Here is a 26,866-nt window from a genome sequence, read left to right as displayed (position 1 = left end):
ACAATTTAATACTTTTATGTTGTATTTAAATATAGCTTAATTACAACTGAAATATACTTAAGTTGCCCCAAGACAAAAAAAAAGTACTTTTCCATGTTAAGTATACTTTTAAAAATATACTTATACACTTTTTCTTTTACAAGAGTACTGCCCTCATATGTTCTCTGCCTTAGTCCAATAGACACCTCTGGGCCCATGTCTGATATAAGTTGAGGAGAAAAAGCATCCTTACTCTCCCTTCAGTTCTTGTTTTTGTTATTGGTTCATTTAATAATGTTTTTTTGTTATTCAGTTAATTTGGACCTGCTTTTGTGGCTGCTGAATAAAAAAAGAGTAAGCAAAACTAAAAAATGAAAGAAGTTAAAAGTCACCGTGAACAAGATGGAGAGCATAGTTTTTGAGTAAAACCCTTTAATTTCTTATTAAAATTAACAGAGCACCTCCAAAATGTACATTTAATAAAAAGGCAAGGCAATATCAGTAATGGCCATTTGAGAGGCTTGGTTTTTAAATATTTACCTTTTCTCTCTATGTTTTATTTTGTATTTTTTCTTAAACTAACAATATCTACAGAAGCTTGTGGCCATCTGTACACAGTGATTCATTTGCAAAAATCCATAATCCAAAGGTGTGTAAAACTGAGACTATATACACATCTGTACACAAATCCAGACCACAGCGCTCTCCGTCTTACCTGGACGCCTACGTCCAATCAAAGCACGTTACCTGAGATTTCAGCAAGACTGCAATCTCCTTCTGCACGAGGGCTCAGGTACACACACTCACACACACACACACACTCACATACACACACTCGCCCGACTGGCCGCACACATGCACACATGCTAGTTTGTTTGTTTGGAGCCATGCACGCTACTTCTCCATGGTTGCTTGTTTTAGGGTGGTTGCTGCTGCTGTGGCTTCTGCTTGGTGACATCACAGCGACTGCAGAAGCGCCCACACGTTATGGGCTGCTCACGGGCAAGCGTGCTAATCCTCCGCCACACAACACTCTCCGCTAAACAAGCTACTGCTGCTCTTTACTCAGCCTGCTATGCAGCCTAATGCTTACGCGCACTAGAGTTTTCTCTCTCACACACACACACACACACACACTCTCTCTCTCTCAAACTTACTCATTTACCCACACCCTCCCTCTATCACTCTCTCGAACTGTCCCAGGAGTTTTTGTAAAGAAAAAGAGGAAACAATAGAGGAAGCTTGAGGAGCTTGAGAACTTCTGTTGAAGCGATTGAAGGACGAGGTGGTCCTCCAGGGGAGACGTCACAGAGGCTGCTGGTGTTGGGACTCGCTGAGCTGATGCCTGGGGGAAGGGGCTGCAGTGTGATGGACAGTTTTAGTGGGCCGATCACGGGTGGGAAGAGGAAGATGTTCTTGCTCTAGAGAACCTTTGAAGAGACAAAAACACATCTATTTAGGTGCTGACAAAGTCTGATTATTGGAAAAGGACAAGGTCAAATGTTTGGCCACATGATGCATGGCTAAAAATGCTCTTTTGATGACTAGGTTCTTATTCTGCATTCATAAGATAAAAATATCTGACCCTGATGGAGCCCATCACTTACTTGTACTAGTCTGCGCTTCTTAAAGAATAATTGATTACTCAATATATTGAGGGGAACTATATACTGTACTTTTCGCACTATAAGGTGCCCTTAAAATTCTTAATTTTAATTTTAATTATCCTTAAAATCGACAGTGCACCTTATAATCTGGTGTGCAATACAGCAGTTTCAGTTTAGTTCTCCAGCAGCATTAGCATTAACCCCTAACCGTGCTAAGTGCTAGCTCTTTTATCGTTCAGTAGGTGAGTATTATCGGACTGTAGCCTGCTGTTAACCCCAACTAGCACTGCTGGAGCAGCATTAGCATTACCCGATAACTGCACTAAGCATCAGCTCTTTCCTCGTTCAGAGGAGGGTATATCGGACTGTAGCCCGCTGCTAACCCCGACTAGTACTGCTAGCATTACCCGCTAACTGCGCTAAACGTCAGCTCTTCCGCTGTTCAGAGACGGATATATCGGACTGTAGCCTGCACGTTTACTGTGTTAAATTACGTGTGATGTACCACTAGCTAATATCACCCTGGTTTACCAGAACACTCAGGGTTCAGGGTCACAGTTCTTTCTATAATTTGATCCTACAGCAATAATAATAGTGGATTTACCGTTGCAGTCTCTGTATGAGCTGAGTGACCATGACATCAGAGATTCCTGGATAAGCCTCCTCAGCAAGGAAAACGGCCTCTCCCAACTCATCCAACACATCAGGCTTCACTGTGGTCTCACCACCTCGCTCTTTAAGCTGGAGACACGCACATACAGGTTTAAGAATGGTTATAAAGACATTACATTAAAAAAATTGCCTTTACCCAGTTTTCTAACTAATTTGGAAGGCCAATTACCAATTCCCTGTATATATGATTATATACACAACATTAATCAATCATATTTCCTAAATACAATTATATACAAAAGCTACCATTAGATAGTTTTCAAAACTCTTGAAATTGACTGTGGTTATGTTCTGATCTCTTCCTTACTTTAACATTTATATAATAATTTGATGCTCATGCCTTACCTCTGTTAGAACAGGAGTGATGATGGTGGACAGGCTCTGTGATAATAGCCTCTTGGGAGTGTCCTGAGTTGAGAGGAGCACACACAAACACACGGTATGAAATCACAGTGACTGTTGATAATCACTGTGAAATGTGATATGATATTAAGCTTGGTATTGTACCGGCTCTCCGGCAATACTGGCTCCGTTCTGCAGCTTCTTGGGGTCTTTCTCCCGAATGGTGAAAATCCATTCATCACTGCCAAATTCATTTCCCCCAGAAGCCTGTCCATCCGGCTCCCTGAGAGAGCGCGAGAGAGAGGGCGAGAGAGAGAGAGGGCAAGAAGGAGAGAGAATAACATTTTAAACAGGTTAAGAATATTTTAACCAGTGTTCGATTCTGATGACTGTATAGGAACTTACGAGTCGGACTCGTCTGAGCTGGACTCTTCTCGAGACTGCTCAGTCTTCCACTGCTTGTATTTGTCTATGAGCTCGGTCAGGTAGGACGTCTTCTTAGCGTGACGCACAATCAACTTGTGCTTCAGCAACTCTTTGGCTGTGGGTCTCTGAGTTATGAAGACAGAGTGAGGAAAAGAAAAAAAGAAAATTAAACATGATTATGTTTTTTGGTTGGTGACACAAGACTTTTTGGCTAAATATAAGACTTCTTATGACTTAAGTTTTTCCTCCAACATTAGGATTTTTCAGCAACAGCTGCACAGGATCCCAAGACTAAGCTCACACATACTTAAGTCTGTCATCAGCTCAGTGAGTAATCCAGCTCAGAAAAAAAAGGCCTGTAGCATTACATAGCTTTCCTGTGCACGATTTTGTAATTGTGAGCCACTACTGTAAAATATATGTAATAGAAACAGTATACTGTGTTTTGTTGGAAGAAGAAGCCTCTGCTTTGAACTTATCCATACAGTGAACACAAAGACAGACACACACAGAGGGAAGCATTAAGGCCTAATTGCAGTTAAATTTCCTTTTCTTTGTAATACAAGAAACAACTACACTTAAAGGGATAGTTCGGGATTTTTGACATGAATCTGTATGGCATCAACATGACCAGTGTCGTGCATTCTCACTGACTTACCCCCGACCATGTCCGCTGAGCGGAGTTCTTGTCCAGTATTGTCCGAGCCGAAAGTAGTCCGGCATGTTTGCTGGGGTCACGAAACGAAAGCGTTTTTCTTCCCAAAACAGTACGAGTGCAAAAGAGTGATTTATTTGCATAACAAAAAACGGTGTCTGCAAAAGTCACGCCTCATTATCACTGGGGCACTACTTTCATTTTGGATCAGTGCGCATGTCATTCTAACTGCGAGCAGCGCACTAGTCTTTCAGATCATTGGCTGCGCTCAGCTTCAACCAGCAACGCAAAGAGCAAGCTTTAGAGAGAAGTTTATCGGCTTTTATAAGCTTCTTGAACACAGATTTATACATTTGTATGTGTGTGTGTTAAAATGGTGCGGACTTGTGATTATCCAGGCTGTAGCAACAAATATGTGGCTGATTCTCCGCACAGTTTCCATCGTATCCCCGTGACTGACATTGCTCTCAGGCAACTTTGGATACTTGCAATGGGCTTCCATGTGGACACCAAAGTGGTGAAAATGAAGAAGCTTCGTGTTTGCGGTGCGCACTTCAGCGAGGATGACTATGTTTCTCCATGCCCGCTGTTGTTTGTGATGCAGGCAGCAGCTGGCCCGCCGACGTCCTCATCAATTGACAGGTTCTGTATCTCGGGCATAACTAAATCCCACTCGTGGCAGCAGTAACATTCCACCTCTGTCGGCATTAGTTCGCACTTCAAACAAGTGCACCAGGATTTGTCGGCCACCCTTGGTATCGCAGCAGCAGCAGCAGCGGCTCCAGCTTCGGTCTCAATCATTTCTCTGTCCACCCTCTCTCTTTCTGCACGATCCAATTCGATTTGGGCAAGTTCCTCCTCAGTATACTCAGGCTCATAAAGATACCCCCTTGGCTCTGAGCGGAAATCAATATATTCCTCGTCGCTCTCGTAGTCCGACATGTTCCCGAACAGTAAACAGTGAAATCGAAACCGTAGGCTAGCTGCCAGGTTGCGCAATCGCGCGCACTGATCCAAAATGAAAGTAGTGCCCCAGTGATAATGAGGCGTGACTTTTGCAGACACCGTTTTTTGTTATGCAAATAAATCACTCTTTTGCACTCGTACTGTTTTGGGAAGAAAAACGCTTTCGTTTCGTGACCCCAGCAAACATGCCGGACTACTTTCGGCTCGGACAATACTGGACAAGAACTCCGCTCACCGGACATGGTCGGGGATAAGTCAGTGAGAATGCACGAAACTGGTCATGTTGATGCCATACAGATTCATGTCAAAAATCCCGAACTATCCCTTTAAGCTATTTAATTCATGCATGAGTGAATGCAAAATGAATGAAAACATATAAAAAATGTGTATGATATTTTGCATATCATACATATTTGCATATTTGATATTTTGTATGATATCAGTCAATGCTTCAAGGGTCAGCCAGAAATTTTCATTTTGGTGCATCACTACAATCCCTGCCATGAAGGATACTTACAAAACTGGGCTCCTTGTTCAAGCAGGCTTCCACAAACTCTTTGAGTGGCTTGCTGTAGTTGCCCTCCAGCGTGGGCGGGTTGTTCTTTGGGATTAGGAAGAGCACTTTCATGGGGTGCAGGTCCGAGTGGGGGGGCTCACCTTTAGCCAGCTCGATCGCTGTGATGCCCAAAGACCAGATATCAGCCTGCAGCCAAAAACGGAGAGAAGATATCTTGAACATATAAGGAAAAATATTTTGTAGCTAGTTGAAGGGCTGAAGAACATACACAAATTCTTGGCCTACACAATAGCTACATCTATTTTAAATATTCTTTCAACTGTAATTTTACAAATATTGCTCATAATTGCTGGCGGAATAATTCAGGTGAGAAAGACCCAAACGGGCAGGGCAGAGCCCCCACCCCCCTTGCACGTGCCTGCTGGAGATGCTGAAAATCTCCCATTGGTCTGTGTGTGTGTCGGTCCATCCTCCGAGAGACTTTTCTTGAGGGTTTTTTGTTGCTTGCATGGGAATCATAGCGAGATTATTATCAATTTGAGGGAGCGGGACTACATATTAATGTGGTCCCGTCCCGCATCGCCTGGATTGATTAAACTCCTGCACCCGCCAATAACAATTCAGTTCTGTCCCGCGCCACAAGATATTCTGACTGGTCCCGCAAGTGCAGACCTCTAGTTAATCCAAAATTTTGCAGACGACTTTATGCTCTATGCCTAACAACACTGACCTTTGAGTCGTAGGCAGACTGCTTGATGACCTCTGGTGCCATCCAGAAGGGCGTGCCCACAAACGTGTTGCGCTTGATCTGCGTGTCTGTCAGCTGGCCAGCCACGCCAAAGTCTGCCAGCTTCACCTCTCCCTGCTCAGACAGCAGGACATTTGCCGCTGAACAAAACACAGAAACACATGGAAAACAGATATATTAGACCCTTAGAATTTACAGTCATATCTCAGAAAAAAATGAATCAATATGGACTCTTCAATATCATCTTGTATTAAAATAGTTTAAACTGTTAGTATGTTAATTAAATATACAAGTGGAATGCACTAACTGGCATCACGAAAAAAAGATCTGGTTCATTCTTAGGGATGCACTAATGGGACACTGACAAAACAAATATTTGTAGAAACAAACATTTGTGTGTACATATATATATATATATATATATATATATATATATATATATATACACATATATACATACAGTGCCCTCCATAATTATTGGCACCCCTGGTTAAGATGTGTTCTTTAGCTTCTCATAAATTGAGTTCTGTTCAAAATAATATAGGACCACGATGGAAAAAAAGAGTAAAATACAACCTTTAACTCAAGTGAATTTATTCAGTAGGAAAAAAATCCCACATTAAGAAATAATTATTTAACATCAAATCATGTGTGCCACAATTATTAGCACCCCTGATGTTAATACTTTGTACAACCCCCTTTTGCCAACAAAACAGCACCTAATCTTCTCCTGTAATGTTTCACAAGATGGGAGAATACAGAAAGAGGGATCTTTGACCATTCCTCTTTGCACATTCTCTCTAAATCATCCAACGACCTGGGTCCTCTCCTCTGCACTCTCCTCTTCAGCTCACCCCACAGGTTTTCAATGGGGTTGAGGTCTGGGGACTGAGATGGCCATGGGAGGAGCTTGATTCTGTGTGCGGTGAACCATTTCTGTGTAGATTTGGCCACATGTTTAGGGTCATTATCTTGCTGAAAGACCCAGTGACGACCCATCTTCAGCTTTCGGGCAGAAGCCACCAGATTTTGTTTTAAAATGTCCTGGTATTTTAGAGCATTCATGATGTCATGCACCCTAACAAGGTTCCCAGGGCCTTTAGAAGAGAAACAGGCCCACAGCATCACTGATCCCCCGCCGTATTTCACAGTGGGCATGAGGTGCTTTTCTGCATACTCAGCTCTTGTGTTACGCCAGACCCACTTAGAGCATTTGTTGCCAAAAAGCTCTATCTTTGTTTCATCTGACCAAAGCACACGGTCCCAGTTGAAGTCATAGTACCGCTTAGCAAACTCCAAACGTTTGCGTTTATGATTGTGAGTGAGAAATGGTTTCTTCCGTGCATGCCTCCCAAACAGCTTGTTGGCATGTAGATAGCGCCTGATGGTTGTTTTGGAGACTTTGTGACCCCAAGAAGCTACCATTTGTTGCAATTCTGTAACAGTGAGCTTTGGAGAACTTTTTATTTCTCTTATCATCCTCCTCACTGTGCGTGGTGGCAAAATAAACTTGCGTCCTCGTCCAGGCTTGTTTACCACTGTTCCAGTTGTTTTAAACTTCTTAATAATTCCTCTGACAGTAGATATGGACAGGTGTAGGCGAGTAGCGATTTTCTTGTAGCCATTGCCTGACTTGTGAAGGTCAACACACATCTGCCTCACTTGAATGGTATGTTCCTTTGTCTTTCCCATGTTGAAGATAAATGGCCTCTGTGTCACGTCATATTTATACCCCAGGGAAACAGGAAGTTGTGAATTACTAATTAAATGTTCCTACATACTCTGATCAACTTCGTAAACTACTGTAGAAGTGACAGAAATACTTTTATTCAATTTATTTCCTAAGAATTGTTAGGGGTGCCAATAATTGTGGAACAGGTGATTTTATGAAGAATAATTATTTCTTAGTCAGGGATTTTATTTCCCCCTTAAAATTTACTTGAGTTAAAGGTTGGACTTTACTTTTTTTCCCATCGTGGTCCTATATTATTTTGAACAAAACTCAATTTATGAGAAGCTAAAGAACACATCTTAACCAGGGGTGCCAATAATTATGGAGGGCACTGTATATATACATATATATACATACACATATACACACACACATATATATATATATATATATAAATAGGTTCTGCAGCTCTTTTTCGTGCGTGTAAAAAAAAAATACAGAACTTACATCTAGCTAGGAAACTGACTTGAGGGGGGATTATGTAATGACTCTAGTCTGAAATAGCACACACTCATTCTAAAAGATGTGACGTTTCTACCTTTGAGGTAGCAGAATGCTAGTGACTACACACAAGGTAGTGCATTCCTAAGGAGCCAGTACATTTACACATTGTGGGGAAACAATTTATATATATATACAGTACAGGACAAAGGTTTGGACAAACCTTCTCATTCAATGCATTTTCTTTATTTTCATGACTATTTTCATTGTAGATTCTCACTGAAGGCATCAAAACTATGAATGAACACATGTGGATTTATGTACTTAACAAAAAACGACCCCGGCCTCCACAGTCACCGGACCTGAACCCAATCCAGATGGTTTGGGGTGAACTGGACCGTAGAGTGAAGGCAAAGGGGCCAACAAGTGCTAAACACCTCTGGGAACTCATTTAAGACTGTTGGAAAACCATTTTTTTATTTAAGTACTTAGATTTATGCAGATGTGTCTTAGTCTGGATGCTCTGATTTTATGTGGTTTGTGGTTACACAGACTATCAAACACCAATCTGGATACAATTTAGATATAACAAATCAGATTGGGGCTGGCAGTCCGAACACAGTCTGAATGAGCAGCCACACAAGCTGAGGAAGAAACTGCTTATCCTCAACTTTCACCACCAGCTCCACCTATGACCACATTTCAGCTGAACTGCCTGAGACACTTCTACACTGCATCAGACTCTGTGGCACTGCCTGTCTGTATCTGACTGGGCTTTTCTCCACAGGCAGAGAGGCGACTGCAGAAGATCAGGCAGAAGTACCTTTGATGTCTCTGTGAATCTTCTTCTCCGAGTGCAGGTACTCCAGGCCCTTGAGGATCTCCCGCAGGATGGTGGCGATCTGAGTCTCGTCCAGCGCTCCAGGCTCCAGCTGAAAGAGAAAGTTTGAAGGTTTAAGCTGAAAAAGGCAGGAAGTACATAGAAAGCATTTAGCATGTGGTGAAAAGTCTGGATCTGATAGTGTTCCTGCAGTTCCTGGGGGAGCAATGCCTCTTCACCCTTGTGACCATATCAACCGCACACCACCAAAGACTGCTATATTCTTGCGTTTCAGGCACATCCACAACTTTCTCACCTAAAAGGCAGTGTAGTTATAAACATAAACTAATGATCCCAATTAAAGGGCAATAGTTCATTTTAATGGTGTCAAGGTATCGTAAGAGGAAACAAGTTTCTAAGTTGCAAGTAACGAGTATGGCTCAAGTTTTGACACTCAAGTCCCAAGTCTTAGAGCCCTATTTTGGTGATCTATAGGAATGCCTTGAATTGTGCAACATGCAGCCTGATTTAGGGCGTGGCAGTGTGTCTTTTTTTTGCTATCAAAGCGCGTAAAAGGCATGTTCCAATTCTCTTAAAGGTATCATTTCATTAGATACTATTTAATACTTACACTACTTGACATAAAATAGGTCACTCCGAGTTACATATGCATGTTGCATGTGAAACTGTTCTTCTACCACATTGCCTGCATTAGCCAATAAAAGAAAAGAGACAGAAAAACGAGCGAATCAGGATTAAGCCTCTGGACTGATGTCAACCCGTAAATTAGGGATCATGGCCCAACTTGCCTTGCCATCGTCCACAGAGCAGAGCTGCAGTGCTGTAAGCCAATCAGAGGCAAGAGGTTTGCATGTCATGAATATTTATGAGTAAGAGCCGCAATCCTATCGTTCTTCCCCACACACTTCTCCACTAAACAGAAGAACTTTCTCACAAATACCTGTTCACAGGGAATTCATTCATACTTTAGACCACCGCAAAATTAATGAAATATAACATGAAATGAGACCTTTAATTAATAAGGAGTTTGTTTTGGGCCTAATATGAAATTATCCAATCAGTGTGTCACTTACCATTCCCAGAATGGTAATTTAATGGCACAGCCTGGCAATTAACCGTTACCTTTTTTCCAGTCAGTGGCGCACCTGTGTTTTCTGTTGCCAAAACAACAATACTAGAATAATTTACCACCAAATTTAGCACACCTCACTTCCAGACCACCACACCCATTTATGTAGATATATTCATCAGCTCTGTCGGAGCAGGTGCAAAGTGTGAAAATAGACTGTTCACAGGGTGTAAGGTAGCAATGAGCATTGTGATGCACCTTGTGCAGGGTGTAAAATAGACTCCTAAACTTTAAAGCTCACCTTCCGCGAAAATCCGATTTTTCTTGTTTTTTGTGGAATACAGTAGGTCTCTCCGAGTTGAATGTGTACACCTGCACTTTAAACTGTTTTGCAGCCCCCATTGTCTGCAGGAGCTAAGCAAAGAAATCCCCCCTCCCCCCCTCCGAAAAACGGGTGAATTTTGAATTATCTTTCTGCCTACGTAGGCAGAAACTCACAGACCAGCCCACCTTGGCTCGAGAAACTCCCAGAGGCGGAGCTGAAGCGACGCAACATCACCGCTCATCAGTTAGGAGGTGGGAGGCAGTGAGCGGCAGAGCGGTGGAGGGGCGTCGCAGTGCTCCTAGCCAATCAGAGGAGAGATATTTGCATGCTGTTTGCATGTATGAATATTCATGAGCAAAGCTGGAATCCGGTCATTTTGGACACACCCCTAAAACAGTCCATTAAAAAAGAGCTATACAGAGACACCTGAGCACTTTTTTTTTACAAAAACGGCTCACATGTCATTCATTCATACTAGAGACCACAACTAGACATTTTAAAATGAAAGAAAAAACGACGGAAGGTGACCTTTAAGTAAAGTCACCAAATGAGTGAATGTCGTACCATGATTTCTAATATGAATATACTGTTTTTGTTAAACTTTTAAATCCAGAAGGCCTCCTCCTCCTCCTGTGTCGCCGTTCCCATTCATTCAATGAAAATGAAGCCAAAATCTTCCGCCATGTTGGCGATCCTGAAACCCGAGTCTGCGCAGTAGAGACCAGAGGAGGGAGAAAGACTGTGGAGAGACAGCCTACTCATTTAAATAAACCCGCCCCTGAGGGCTGTCTCGCGGTCACAGACTGCAGAGCAGAGCGGAGCGGAGCGGAGCTGACAGTCAGTTATCGGTCCCGCCCATAACCAGCCCTTTTACAATAACCACAACTTTTTTGAATAGAGCTGAATAACATTTTAAAAAACGAATTCTGTGGGGATATAAACATTTGACAATATAAGCAGAGGTTACACTAGCTGTTGCATTTAAATAAAGGAGGTAGAATTACAGTATATTAGAAAAAAACGTGATTGAAAGTTTTGCCATTGAAACCTATGGGGATGGGTGGAGTTACACAGCTTTTCTGAAACCGAACAGCAGGGGGCGCCTGACCTGTGGTGGCTTCACTTTTGAGAGACGATGCTCTGTCCAGCTATACACAGCCTATAGTTAATACTAAATAAGTCATAGTGGACACTGATTAACTCATACTGGGTACCAGGTACTTGATAGTGGATACCAAATCATGTGTAGTAAAAGCTGAATAATTCATAGTGGCTACTGAATAATCCAGAGCAGATACCAAACAACTCATAGTGTACACAGAACAATTTATAGTGGTTTCTGGAGAGTTTATAGCTGAAATGGTTAAAATCATAGTGGACACTGTGAGGTTTTCAGAAACTATTGTGAGTTATTCAGTCAATACTGAATAATACCTAGTTGATCCTGATTAACTTTTTTTTCCAGGACAGTTCATAGTTGATTCTGAATCATTTAAAATGGGTACTGAATAATACACAATGTGCTTTTGGATAAAAGGAGCCAAATGACCAAAGTAGTACACAAGAATATGACCCCACAGATAGAGCAGCCATTCCTCAAATAGCACAAAGAATATCAGAGGGGAAAAATAACACTACACTAAAACAATACGAGCTATTTTATACATGAGAAACATAAACCCCTTATTTTAAACATTAGGCCTAACCTTAGGCTGATCATGCATGATTAGAAACAAGCCCCTTAAAGCAAGACCAAAAGTATCAGATTCCTCTAGACAGACTTTTACTAATACTTACCAAATCCAGTGCAGAACCCCCACCCAGATACTCCATAATGATCCACAGCTTTGTGCCCTGAAAGCAGAGAGGGGTGGAAACGGCATATTAGAGGAGCAAAAATCCATCAACATTCTTACAACCAACACTCTTCCCTGTATGCTGAGACTGGTGTGGGTGTGTCTAATCCTAATCCATCTTTAATTAGGGATCAGCTGCGGAAATGAGAGGGTGGGAAACTATAAATAAATAATATCATCAGGCTACATTTTACCTCAGGGTATGAAAGAAAAACATACCGCTTGAAAAATGTAATGCTGAATTAGAGCAGAGGTTCTCAGACTTTATAGATGACATTTCCCCCATGATCAAAGTAAAACTCCTAAGTACCACCAACAAGTCTTTTAACAATTGTGTGGAGTAGCAGTGTCCCATATTATTTCATACACAATATATCATGACAAAGAAAAATTGTGATAATAGCAGTATTTTGTCATGATAGCAGTCTTATTATTTACAGTGTACCGTAGGAGTATTTTTTGTGTAATTGTTTATGATTGCAGTTTATGCGCATGCACTAAATATTCTGCACTATTATTATTTTAAGTAGGTGTTTGCTACATTGCTTTTTTTTACATTATACTTTAATACAATAATCTTAATACATTTACTGACATATTTAGAGATTTATTTGTTTCAAAAGTCTTACACTAAAAAAAAAAACACATCAAGTATATTATTGCAAAAATAGCCTGCAATATTGTATCATTATTTTAGTGCTCACTCGTGGTTTGAAGTTTACCTTCTTTTACAGATTGAAAACTAGCCAGGAAGCATGACTGACTGTGATTTCTGGTTAATGAATTATGTCCAGACACATTAATATTGAGGAGACCAGTCACTAGCTGAAATATGAACAGAAGTTCTAGTAATCCTCCTGCCCAGTCATAAAACGAACCAATCAGCTTGCTGAGTCAGGGTGCTAGTGGGAAAGCCCTGCCCCCCACCTCGATGTGGAGACCCGCATATGTGTAGTAGCCAGAACAAGTAACATAGCTCTGAAAAAAAAATTAAGACCACTTAAAAATTATACGTTTCTTTAATTTTACCAAACTGATTTTACCTGGAATATAATCAAAAGGAAGATGGATGATCACAAGCCATCAAACCAGGCTGAATTGCTTGATTTTTTGCACCAGGAGTAAAGGCATAAAATTATCCAAAAGCAGTGTGTAAGACTGGTGGAGGAGAACATGCCAAGATACATGAAAACTGTGATTAAATAAAAGGGTTATGATTAAATATTTATTTCAGAACTTTATGAATATGAACTTGTTTTCTTTGCATTATTTGAGGTCTGAAAGCTCAGCCATTTCACATTTTCTGCAAATAAATGCTCTAAATGACTATTTTTATTTGGAATTTGGGAGAATTGTTGTTTTGCCAGAGCTGTATATCATAGTAAATAAAGACAATTTTCACAATACACAATAATTATCATAATACATAAGGTCGCAGTCAAAAATGAATTAATTAGCGACAGATCCATAAAGATTACTCCCCCATACTGAGTTGAAATTTTTTTATTCAAAATGTACTGTAGAGTATTTAAAAGTATACTGTCTATAAGCAAATTAAAATTTTAAACCTATCTTCAGCTTTTATACTAATATTATTAATATATCTTGATGTGTCAGCGGTTTATTGGCAGATTCACAAATGGAAACTTGTGTGTCCTTCACAAATAAACAACTGTTTTTACTATCCTTGTAGCAGTAAACTCATCACACTACTACACTAGTTCAAAAGTTTAACTGTGGTCACAACAGACAGAGCAGATCAGCCTTTACTGCATATCAGTGTTGTGGGTTTAGGTATTACTGTGTGACTGTGTTTTGTTGCTAGGTCTGTGTTTCTTCCTGTGCAGGAGAAGGAGTCTGTGCGTTTGTGGAGTCTGTGAAAATCTTAGCTTGATATCAGTATTTGCCAGAACTCACAATTATAAAGCATTTGTATTGTAAAACAATACATACACATTTTGCAAAAACTAACCTCATGTCTGCCAATTAGAATTACATGAAATAGTCAATAAAAAAATTATAAACAACACCAGTCAAAATTTTGGACGCACCTCTTCTCATTGATTGTGTTTTCTTTATTTATTTATTTTTTTGTTGTCATTTTAATATTGGAGACATTAAAGCTATACACAAACACAATGCTGATTTATTCTGAAACAAAAAGCATATACTTTATACTTTAGATTCTTCTAAGTTGCCAGATTTTTCTTCGCACAGTCTAAGTATTTTAATCTCAGTGTCTTCATGAGGGAGAATCACCTGGAATAGTTTTCTCAGTGTCTTGAAGGAGTTTCTGGAGGTGCTCAACAATAGTTGCTACTGTTTCTTCACGCTGTGAAGCTCCAGATCATCCCAAATCACAACCTCTTGTTGGGTTTACTACGTAATTCCATGTGTGGTTTCATTGTTTTCATGTCTTTAATATTTATCTACAATGTAGAAAACAAATTAAAGAGAAAAACACTGAATGAGAAGGTGTGTCCAAACTTTTGACTGGTACTGTGTGTTCAGTACTGCTATATAGATATTAAAAACAGAGATATAACTGCTGCATTTTTAAGGTCTTCTGCCGCAAAAATCCACTTTTTCTTGTTCTTTGTGAAGTACAATAGGTCTTGTTCTTCAACCTCCATTGTCTGCAGTAGCGAGTAAAAGATAATGTTTAGAAAAACGAGTCAATCAGAAAATCATTGCGTTTACGTCAACCTGTGAATTCATGGCTCGGGACCACCCACAGACGGTTGATTCCGCGATTTACAGAGACCTTAAATAAACACTAGGAAAGCCCAGTTTGACAAGGTAGCACAACTTGACAGAACACCGGTCAAAGCAGGCGCAGTTTGCATCGGATTTTATGATACAGAGCGCACTCTGGGGCTTCACCCAGTCTAAGGTTAGAGTTAAGTAGCATTAATTTAGCTGAAAGAAATGTAATTAATGTGTTAGCGGATGTGGTGCCGCTCGCCTTAGGGCCTCGCGACTCTGAGAGTCTGACATTAAGCAAAGTTTAAGGGTTAAGTTTACGTAGCACAAAGATACAACTAAGGCTGTATCTTTGAAATCATTGTGTCCTTTGAGTGTTAGAGCTGTAAAATTGACTCAGTACTTTTTCCCCCACAAAAAACAGCTCGCATGAAATTTAATCATTCTTGAGAACACAACTAGACATTACAAAATAAATGAAAAAATTATGTAATGAGACCTTAAAAGAAATAGGAGTTTTTCATTCATTTAGATCATTCAGATGATACTAGGCCCACTATAGCACTATACAGTGTCTTTATTTAAAAAAAAAAAAAAAAAAAAAAAACTTTAGAGGAAAATGTCCCACCCCAAAATAAACTTTAAAAAGCTTGATTCTCCACATCCTGCAAGTCTGACTTAACATTAGGCATGCACCGAAATAAATGTTTTATACCAAAACTGAACAAATAGAAACATTCAGACAAGGGTTGATGGCTGAATATTAATACACTTTTCTCCACAGGTTTTATTGATTGCCTCTTTCTCATCATTAAACTAAAATAAATCGTAACAGGGCTACTCAAGTCATCTGTATGTGTTGGCTTGCTGGCACTGCTGAGAACGTTACAGCAACTGCTGCAGCAAAAAATCTTTTAGTCTTTTAACGTATTTGGCTGAATACGTAACTGTTTTTATTTTTGCCATATTTGGCCAAATATCTTCTGTTGTCAAATATTCAGTGCATCCCTAGTTTAATTTTTTCCGTTATGGCATAAAAAACAACAATGGTTAGCGGCACCACGACATTTTGCTCTACGAACTGTAACAGAGGCACAACTGCAGTGCTGAAACTGGGTGATGCCTGGGGCTCTCCCGTTTTCCCTAAAGCTGCCTCAGATAATTCTCTCTGAAGTGCACGAACTTCCTCAAACAACTGCAGAAAAGCTGTTGGACTGAATCTGTGCGGCTGATTTAATAGGGCGGTTACACAAGGAAAACAGGCCTTTGATCACAAGACACACACCCACCCCACATCTTCACTTCCCATGTGAACACTAGACAGAGTTAGTTTCGGAAATTACAACTCCAAATTGAACATCAAAAAGCAGGGAAATTCGCTCCTCGCCACGGTTGAACAGAGCAAAGAAGACTTTTGGTTGGCTACATCCGACTGTAAGCGTTGCCATGCTAAATATTAGAGTTAAATATATTTAATATTACGTTTGGTTACTCCGCTATGCCGCTTTGACGCCCCTGTTTTGTGGTTGTAAATTCTGTGTGTTCTCCCTCTTCATTCAGAAATGACTTCTGAAGTCAGTGCTGACTAGAGTAGCTTAAATCCAGAACAAGGTTATTTCTAAATCCTCACTGTGGGAGAGATTCCAGCAGCAGGTTGCCATAAAAGGGAAAGTCTGCACAGTCAAGAGAGCACTGCACTTTGTCATGTACCTGAGAGTGCTAATGATGGCTTAGCTGCAACCACAGCTTCTAGACTGCTCTGAAATCCAAAGCTCAAACAGATATTGGAAAGAAAAATAAAAAAAATAGAATAATATAAAATAACACACTTCATAATAAATATCATAAGCCCTCAGGTCAGAGTGTATTAATAAAAAGATATATATCTGCAATAATAAAATATACCAGCTCTGCTTAGAATCCTTAAAAATATTAACAGAATTTGGATATTTGATCATATTTTGATCAAACGTTTAATTTGCAAAGCCCACATAAAAGAAAATAGCCAAAATAAAATTGTGTTATTTGTTGTTCTTAATACACATATTTTAATTAATACAATTTGACATTTAATAAGCATCATAAAAAGGTTAATGAGCCACAATGATTAGGGATATTAAAAGAAATAATGAATGAGTTGGTGTCCTAATACCTTTATCTAGGCATCCATCTTTTAAACTATCTAGTTATTTATTAATAGATATCAGTAACTAATGTTCATTATTCATCTAAGAATAGTTTTGTTCTCTTATTGAACTGTTGGAGTTATTATCTGGTAATCAAAAACCGAATTTGGAGGACATTATAATGATGTCTTTTCATTATAAGGAAAGCTTGTGTGTTCTGCATTCTTTTCTTAAAAAAGCTTACTTTAAGGTAAGATCCGTAGTACTTGGTGACGAATGGGCTGTCGCACTGGCTTAACACTGTGATCTCCTGCTGAATGTCCTCGATCTCGTCCTCCGCCTCCTCCAGGTCAATGATCTTTATGGCCACCACCTTCTGTGTCCGATTGTCAATGCCTTTGAAGACTTCACCAAACGAGCCCTTGCCGATGCGCTCCAGCTTTGTGAACAACTGCTCAGGGTCTGCTTTTAAATTCTGCAATAAAGAAAGGGAAAATAAAATGATTAGTTTGCACAGAATTACAGACTTTACAGAGGTTTACCCACAACATGTGAATCATTGGTTGACCATTTCAGATATTAGTGCAATAATTTATTTAAAAATAAAAAGGTACTTAACTCCTGGAAAAAACTGTACAAAGGCAAACCTCTTGAATTTAAACCAAAAGAATGATACACAGAAAAAAGTTTTTTTTTGGTCTAAATCAAAACTAAAACTTATATTATTATATATTACTTACAATATTATTACTTATACTTATGTTACATGGCTTAAGCCTAAAAAATGTGCCAAAATAAATTAAGATACTTATGATGCCTTTGGGACACAGAGCTGCAACTAAGTATTGACTCATTAAACTGTGTATTGCAGAACTTATTTAGGTCAGAGAAAAAAAGCAAAAAAAGAAATTCTAACCAACACAAATGCACTGTCTTGAGGGAAGTTACTTCAGGATGTGGTCTGCAATCTTCACATGCTCAAAAATAAGCATAAAAAATCCATATAAACCATCATCCTAAGCTAAAAGTTCAAACGAGTCTGTCTAATGTTCAGTTCCGTTTAGCCTAGTTTCTGTGCTACCCTGGTGTCCCGGACTCTCCCAAGTGAGCAGCTTTGAGTTTGTCCGAGGACGACGGCACATCTGGAGAAGGATAAAGGTCACCAGCATGACCCTGGACATCTACGACCCCTAAGGGTTTCTCAAAAAGAATGTTACAACAAGCCAAAGCTGCCGAGTAAAGCAACAGCACAGACAGGATGAATTAAACTACATCAGAGAAACTATTGAGTGGTTTAGAGTTTTGTATATTTAAAAAAAAATACATATCCAAATAAACTATTATCACAATATGGAAATTATACTTGTAGCAAAAAGATGTGTTTTTCACTTAAACAGCGCAATTTAATTTCAACCCTTGCCATTTTTATTTCCATTTTTACACATAAGGGTAGTAACAGTTTTTTGATTCTTGTTGGGAAAGAGTGGTGGTGTGCCCTGATTCTTGTAGGGATAGGGTGTCTCAATTCTTGTAGAAATAGAAGGATAGAGTATCTCTATTCTTGTTGGGTTAGAGGAGTAGGTTGTCCCCATTCTTGTTGGATAGAGGGGTAGGGTGTACCAATTCTTGTTGAGATTGAGGGGTAGGGTGATCTGATTCTTGTTGAGATAGAGGGGTAGGGTGTTCTGATTCTTGTTGGGATAGAGGGGTAGGGTGTTCTGATTCTTGTTGGGATAGAGGGGTAGGGTGTTCTGATTCTTGTTGGGATAGAGGGGTAGGGTGTTCTGATTCTTGTTGGGATAGAGGGGTAGGGTGTTCTGATTCTTGTTGGGATAGAGGGGTAGGGTGTCCTGATTCTTGTTGGGATAGAGGGGTAGGGTGTCCTGATTCTTGTTGGGATAGAGGGGTAGGGCTTCCCAATTCTTGTTGGGATAGAGGGGTATATTGTTTTGATTTTTTGGGGATAGACTGTCCCAATTCTTGTTGGTAATAGAGGGGCAGGGTGTTCCAATTCTTGTTGGTAATAGAGGGGCAGGGTGTTCCAATTCTTGTTGGTAATAGAGGGGCAGGGTGTCCTGATTCTTGTTGGGAAAGAGGGGTAGGGATTCTCGATTTTTGTTGTCGAAGAGGGGTAGGGTGTCCTAATGTGTGTTCCCCCAACCTTTTCTTCTTTTTTTTTTTTTGACGTCCTAAATGTAGCAGGTTCTTACATGGATTCTCCCATTTCTTACAGGGAGGATTTCTACAACTTCCCCTTGCAGACACATTTTGTTTTATATTGGTATTTTATTTATAACCTTAAACATCAAAACAAACCTTATGTTTTAGAATAAATTCGTACTTTTTTAATTCACACTCTATTAGAGGTGTCAGAGCAAGGTTCTTCTGTGGGTGAACCACGAAAACCAAAATCTGAAGATAGCATGAAATTAAATTTAAAGCAAAGGATGACTATCTTCTCCAGAATCGGAACAGCGGCATTCCGAGATGAAAGGAAACACGTTTGCTTAAGCTGTAAAAACTCTCCATCAGCATCCATTTCTTCAAATTCTGCCTAAAGCTAACTGCATATCTGTTTCAGTAATCTCTGCTGATGCCAAGAGCAATGAAAACACAGATAAACTTGCATTTCATTAGGCTACAACTTATACAGTTTATCTTAATATTCTGCAATATTTTTTTAACCAAAACCCAATCTAGGACAATCATTTTACTTACAACTTTTTCACACCTAGTGAAGTCCAGACATTGTGTACATTTATTCCAGTTAGTTTTATGAGGCATAAGTTTAATCACCAATACATTTAGAAAAAGGTAACCTAAGATAATGTAACATTTAGATGTATAGCAGGTTGCTCATGTAATTTTCACATTTATTTTTAATGTTGTTTAATGTCAAAACTGCGTATATGCAATCTATGATCAATAGCCAGGGTGCGGCTGCAAAGCCAAGTTGAACCTTGAATCTGTGAGAGCAGCGACTTTTATTTCTTGCTTCTGGTCTTTGCTAGGTCACAGGTAAATAAGGTGGACTACAAAAATAAAGCGTTATTATCATGTGACATTGGTAAGTGTCAATCGCTCTGCAAGGTCATAAACTGTGGAATAACATGCTCCATTTTAAAAGTCAAATTTAATGCTTTTTAAGACCTTGATAAATATAATTTAAGGCCCAAAAATGTAGTAGAAAATCATTTATTTTATTGAAAATTAAAACTTAACATTTCCCGTTTATCAATTGTACAGTCGAGTCTAAATATGGGTTAGAAGTGAGTAACAGTCAGGCCTTATAAAGCCTAAAATACTGGAATGAAGATGCCCACAGCGTGTGCATTGGTTTAGGGGAATTTACTGGCCTAATAATCGGTTACCTGATTCAGCTAAATTTGTTAATATAGTGACCGATATTCAATCCTAATATTGGATCATTGCATACCCTTATCCTACATGCTGTTCCGATAATTGCGAACAAGATATGCCACCTCTCTGAACTGGAGATATTAGAGTTTTTAAAGAACAAATTAGACAAGTGATTATTGTGCTACTTATGATAGCATTTAGCAGCAGAAGAGAGTGTGTGTGTCAGAGAAAAAAAAAAGATTGCCAATCTGTCCTGTCAAATAGTGATGTACCACTGATGCATCTCTCTCTCTCTCTCTCTCTCTCTCTCTCTCACTCTTACACACACAGCTCACTTACACACCTACTTAGACATTTTCCCTCCCCCACCCAGCTCACCCTGGGGGCAGACCTTGAGTTTTTCACTGAGGCAGATTTATTAGCAGCTGTCATGTGAGTGGTCCATCATGTAGCTGATGAAGGCGGCTCTTCCTGATTCAGGTCTAATGCTTTGGCGCTCTCCCACAAGCACTCACAGCCTGTAATCCTGATCCAGATGCACACTGACGGGTGTAACAGTCACCAAATTTGCTCAAAGTTCATCCTGATCCCCTGATCTGTATCCAGCTGTGTGTGTGTAAGTCAGGTGGATGCATGTGTTGTAACAAGATCATAATGTATGGTTAGTATAGAACTATTAACTTCATATAAGATTAGAACGGCACAGCTGAGGTAAATTTATGGCGTGTATTGCACTGCTAAGGTAAATTCATAATCCGAATACATGAAAAAGACAACAGAATTTTTAGTATCTGGCTATCAGTTATAATTGAGCATAGAGTAATAGTGCTAAGTGAGCATGTGTTATATTTTAATGCTAGACAGCGAGCTTCCTCTACGACCAAGCAGGAAATGCTCACATTAAGGCTGTAATATTCATCACACCACAGCAGTTTTTAAAGCTGTGAACTAAACCGCAAAAAGAACAGAAATGTCTCTGAATACACTTTCCCTTCTACAACCTTTCCACAGACATCTTACACATCCCCTAAGAAGTGTGAGATGAATGTGATGAAGTGTGTGACACTCTTAATACAGTGTAGAGAACTAAAAAAAAAACAAACATTTTTTTCTTCCTACAGTCTTGCATTCATAGTTTCCTGGAAACTACTATGATACAACCTAAGCATCTCGAGGCAGCATATCAAGAGCGAAATGGGAAGAAATGGAGAGATGCTTGTGCCATGTACTCAATAGAGATAAATATACACTTACATACACTTATTTATTTTGTATTTATTTACAATTTAAGACTTAAGACAGCTGCCCTGTTGTGAGTTATTTCACTGACTCAACAAACTGGACTGGATTAAATTGTTTGAGTTGGCAAATTTAAAAGTTGTCATGCTGCTTTTTTATTTACAATATTTCTACAACATGATTATGACTAAAAAGACTGTACTTCGCTTCAAACTATTTTCACAGAAATTACTCATTCAATGTATTGTGCAAAACCATTTAAGAGATTCTCTCCCTACACAGCCATCTTTGCTGCATCGTCCTCCCTAATGAACAATAAATATGCCATTTCCTCTCTTCATATGGCAGGCTTTCCTCCTGCCCAGGGGCACACCAGTCGTATGGCCAGAGCATGAATACGAGACAAGTGACCCAGTTCTTATGGCTGTTCCTGAGAGGCATCCATCCTTCTTCCAGTCTCCAGTTCAGCATTCCCCCACCCCTTCACCCATCTTCATCTTATAGATCACTGAATCAGAATTGGGCTGAAAAGACTCCTCCCCATCCAGTGCTTTCACAACAGCAGACAGTACAATCCAGTCCATCTCAATTCAAAGTGATCCAATAAAAGTCTTAATAAAAACGCTCCATCTCACACTGAAGATCTGTCAACCCCAAACGTCAAAATCACATCAGGGGCTGATTTATGACTGACTGCTAATTATGTTACAGATAATGAGCTATGACCATATTTTTTGCACTATAAGACGCAGTATTACTGAATGTCTATTCTCTGGTCTATTTTCATACATAAGGTGCACTGAATTATAAGACGCATTTGAAGAGACACTATAAGGAACTTCTAATTTAGCAGGTCTTGCCACTGGGTGGTGGTGGGGGTAGCAGCCAACTAAGCTAAATAAAGCTAAGCTAAGTAAACAAAACTGTAATAAAATACTTTCTCTCCTAAAAACTGTTTATTTGGGTGAGCAAAGAACTTTTGTTTATTTACAGTAAGCTTAGATTCCTGAATTTCTCCAGCACTAATCCTGGAGCATAGCGCTAGCGGTTAGCGGCTAATGCCGCCCATTAGCACTGCATTGATGAACCTTGAGTGCTCTGGTAAGCCAGGGCAATATTACCTAGTGGTTCGTCACATGCACTGTTTTAACACTGTAAACGCAGGCCAATAATACTCACCTCTGAAAGGGGAAATAGCGGTTAGCGGCTAAAGCTAATGCTACTCCAGCCCCTGTGCTGGAGAACTAAACTGAAACTCCTGTATAATTGCTGCACTTTAGAAGAGTGACTTTACTGCTCCTTACAAACTGACTGGTAAAATTCATACATAAGGTGCACAGAATTTAACGTCCCACTGACGATTTAGAGGAAAATTAAAGCACGCTTTATAGTGCAAAACATATGGTAAAAGGGCCTGACATGGATCTGGTATTTCACATTTCACCTCCAGATTTAAAGTGTCATCTATGGTATTTCAAATGCATTTTCACACCTGAAGTCCAGACCAGAGTCCAAATCAAGATGTGCGTTTGTTATTTTGTATATATTTTATCCAATTAGTTTTGGTTTTACATTGCAGTTTGGTAAACTGATAAACTTTGCCAGGTGCTGTCGTAATAACTAATGTTGTCTGGGTTTCCCTGCAACTTCCTGTAACTGGTCTGAATGTCTGAACCATACAAACAAGTACTTTCACAGCTCAAACAAACTGGACCCCAGTTTAATTGATCTAGACCAAGATCACCCCTTTTGGTCTGTCCAAATTTTTGTCCAGACTTTTACACCTGCTATTTTGATTTGTAATAAAGGTGATATGACTTTTCTAACTCTTTTAATTTTTATGATTTTTTTTACATTGCAAATTTTAAATTGAAGACATTAAAGCTATACAGGAACACATGCAGAATTATTTTGTAATAGATTTGCACACTCTTGGTGTTTTCTCAACAGCTTCATGAGGGACAGTCTCCTGGAAGTTTTCTCAGATTCTTGAGTTTTGGAGGTGCTACACATCAGTTGCTGCTTTTAATTCATACTGTGAAGCTCCAGCTCATCCCATATCACCATCTCAGTTGGGTTTTGGGCAGGAGATTTTGGAGGCCAAATATTTTTTTGTTTACTGCGTAATTCAAGATGTTTCCATTAAGTGTTATTGTGCCTTTAACATTAATCTACAATGTAGAAAATAAAATAAAGGAACAAAAGAAAAAAAAAACCTAAATAAGATGTAAACTGTTGACTGGTGCTGTACATTAATGACAGTGACTGACAGTATCTGTCAGTGACAGACATTTATTGTGGGGTGTATTACATAAACTGGCAATTTTATTTGTAATATGTTTGTAGGTACAGACATCTGTTGTGGTGTTATTTGTAGCTATTCTTTTGTTTAACAGTATCAGAAATACTAAGTATATTTAAGAAATTAAAATATGTATTAAATTATAAGGTCTGATCTGATCAAGGTATTTAGCATCTCAAATCACAGTTTGACCTACCACTGCTTAACTGTGTCTGAAAACCTGTACAAATTCTTACCTGCAGAGAACTCGCCTTTCTGAACTGACCTTTCTCTGACTGGAGAAAGTCGGATTTTAAAGCCACTTATTGATTTCACTTTTGACTTAGCAAGCAAACGCATTTCCATTTTCAGAGCCACTTCTCTTGGCTTTCTGGTGTGACTGCAGAGAAATGACTTCATTTCCTGACTAAGGGAGTGCTGTGGTCTGCTGTTAAACACCATTTCGTGCCTCATACACAAGAGTCCTAGACCTACTATCCAATTTACAGAGCAGGACGTGATTAGAATGCAGTGAGTTTTGGTTGGCTGGGTCCCTTTTAAAAGCATATCATAGACAAGAGGATCAGACTTCAGGAGTTTAGCTTTGTGCATTATATATTTAGTGACAACTATAGAGCAAAAATTCAGTCAACTTTATAAACATATTAGATCGTATAAGCTCTAAGCTAAAATACTACTGAAAACTACTAATAGTTCAGTGGATCTGGACCAAGAACATTACTTTTGATCTTACCAAATTATGTTCCTTTTGTCCAGACCAATGTTCGTGGCATATTTCACATTCACTATTTTGGTGGGTTTAATTTAACAAAAACACAGCTGAAGGGAGATGCCTACCTCATGACCCTGTGAAGACCTAGTGATCTGGTTGACTGGAATAAAGGTGAAGTGAATTAACTGTGCCCTGTGTTTAATGCCAACTAGCTGCAGGATTGTGTCATCTTTCCCTTTATTTTTTTACTTTACAAATACCACGATATAGGCTGACTTAACATTACTTACCTATGGCTGTGAAGGTTTTCCAGCACCTACTAAACTAAAATGTACTGTATAAGTAAATGACGGCTATTAGTAAGTTTATACTTGTGGTAGAATCTAATATAAATGGCTTCATTAGTTCAAATGTGGAATGGAAACAATCTGTCATTTTAAATGCATTTTTTAACACGCAAGTCCAGACCAGAGTCCAAACCAAGATTTGTGTGTTTGTTACATTGTTTACATTTTGTCCAGTGAGTTTGGGTTTCAAGTCTGAAAGTATAGAAGTACCTTAAATTACAGTTTGACTTACCAATACTTGAGAGTGAGTATTAACTGAGCTGAATGACGTTAAACTTCTTTCAAATTCTTACCTGCAGAGAACTCACCTTCCTAAACGGACCTCTCTATGACCGAAAAAAGTGGGATTTTATAGCCATCTACTGATTAAAAAAAAGACATTTACTGATGCATTTTAAATGTGCAGTGCGGGATGTGATTGGTATCCAGTGAGTTCTGGCTGGCTGTTTCCACTTTCAGAGCACATCATAAACAACATTATCAGATTTTAGAGTTTAGCTTTGTGTATTCTGCATTAGTGACAACTAAACAAACAAACACTGGGGTAACTTAATGAAAATATTTATCTGCCTCTGTGCTGAAACTCTCTGCAGACAGAGAAAAACTGCGACGGTACTGACCTGCATCCCTGGCAGCCCGCCCTGGACCGGGGAATGAGCCATGGCGACACTTTTATCCCCAAAAAACTCGCCGATAAGTCACTATCAGTCACTCTCCAGTCGGGTTTATGGTGAGTTAAATTAAAGTTAAACGCTGTTTTCACGGGTTTAGAAGGAGTGAAGTGAGCGCTAGCTAGTTGAGCTAACACTGTAGCTAAACAACATCCACAGCTAGCCGCTGTCAGAGTGCCGCGGTTAGCAGCGACCCCGCTACCGCCTCCCCCCTCTCCTCCTCGGGGGAGCTGCTGGCCGAGCCTCGCTAGCTTTCCCGCAGCTGCATGCGACCCGCTAGCCGCTCGTTTCCTCCGCAGACACCGACATTAGGTGAAGAGACGGAGGAGAGAAGCTGCTCGGGCGAGTTTCAAGTGTTAAAGAAACTCAGAAACACAGGAATAAATATCTGCACGTATGATAATAATAATATATGCAGCTAGCCGCCTCGGTACAGCTCCCAAAACTCAGAGTCAGAGTTTGCGCAAAACGGATTTCCACAACATCGCGCTGAAACGCGGCGCAGTGCGCTCTCACGGCCGGACCGGGGGGTGTGCGGGGCCCGCGCTGCCCGTCAGCCTCACTGACACCGCGACCGCAGCACGCAGAGAGAAAAACGCGGCTCGATTCGTGTCAAGACGCGAGTGTTGACATCCTCACTTCACTTTCTAGCTCGCCGCCATCTTGTCAGCGCTGTCATTGGGGCATCAGGGCGGGGCGGGACGATGGGGCGGGGCGCCGGGACCCTCCTCTGCGGGCAAGAGAGGGGGAACAGCCGGGCACCGTATCCATTAACTACCTTGTTAACATTATAACATTGCTTCTGTACTATGTCAATTATTTAATTTTATTTAATTAAGCCATTACCTGTATAGTTCATTCTTCTTCTTCTTCTTCTTCTTCTTCATTATTATTATTATCATTATTATTAATAATGATAATTTGTAAACTAATTATTACTATTTGTATTATTATTACTATATTATTATCACAATAAAGGTAATAATAATAATAATAATAATAATAATAACACATGAAGGGTAAAACGTAAGGTAATTATTTTTTTAACAAGATATTTGTCCCATTTAGTTTTTTGTTATTAATGAAAAAGGAAATAAACAAAGCAAGGTAATGAGTATAGTTATATTTACCAGCAAAAAAATCTTAACATTAATTTCAGTTAATGAATGTAAAAAAAACTATTGTTAATAGAGCACATGTATCAACTCTGTGGATTTACTATATAATATG

General features: G+C 39.6%; 1 protein-coding gene across 1 annotated transcript; it reads right to left on the bottom strand.

Moving 5' to 3' along the window:
* On the bottom strand, window positions 1–26,317 carry stk24b (serine/threonine kinase 24b (STE20 homolog, yeast)). Its single transcript, XM_022675265.2, has 11 exons — window positions 25,586–26,317; window positions 17,250–17,480; window positions 12,118–12,174; window positions 8,909–9,017; window positions 5,895–6,052; window positions 5,165–5,350; window positions 3,006–3,151; window positions 2,766–2,883; window positions 2,604–2,666; window positions 2,191–2,327; window positions 1–1,409 (listed from the first exon to the last, which is right to left on the bottom strand). The coding sequence occupies exons 1-11, from the start codon at window positions 25,625–25,627 to the stop codon at window positions 1,370–1,372; spliced, it is 1,287 nt and encodes a 428-aa protein (XP_022530986.2). The 5' UTR covers window positions 25,628–26,317; the 3' UTR covers window positions 1–1,369.
* Window positions 26,318–26,866: the final 549 nt, after the last annotated feature.

The sequence above is a fragment of the Astyanax mexicanus genome, chromosome 5 (assembly GCF_023375975.1).
Source record: "Astyanax mexicanus isolate ESR-SI-001 chromosome 5, AstMex3_surface, whole genome shotgun sequence".
NCBI lineage: Eukaryota > Metazoa > Chordata > Actinopteri > Characiformes > Acestrorhamphidae > Astyanax > Astyanax mexicanus.
The sequence above is the reverse complement of the archived record's forward strand: the minus strand, read 5'-3'. Positions and strand labels throughout refer to the sequence as shown.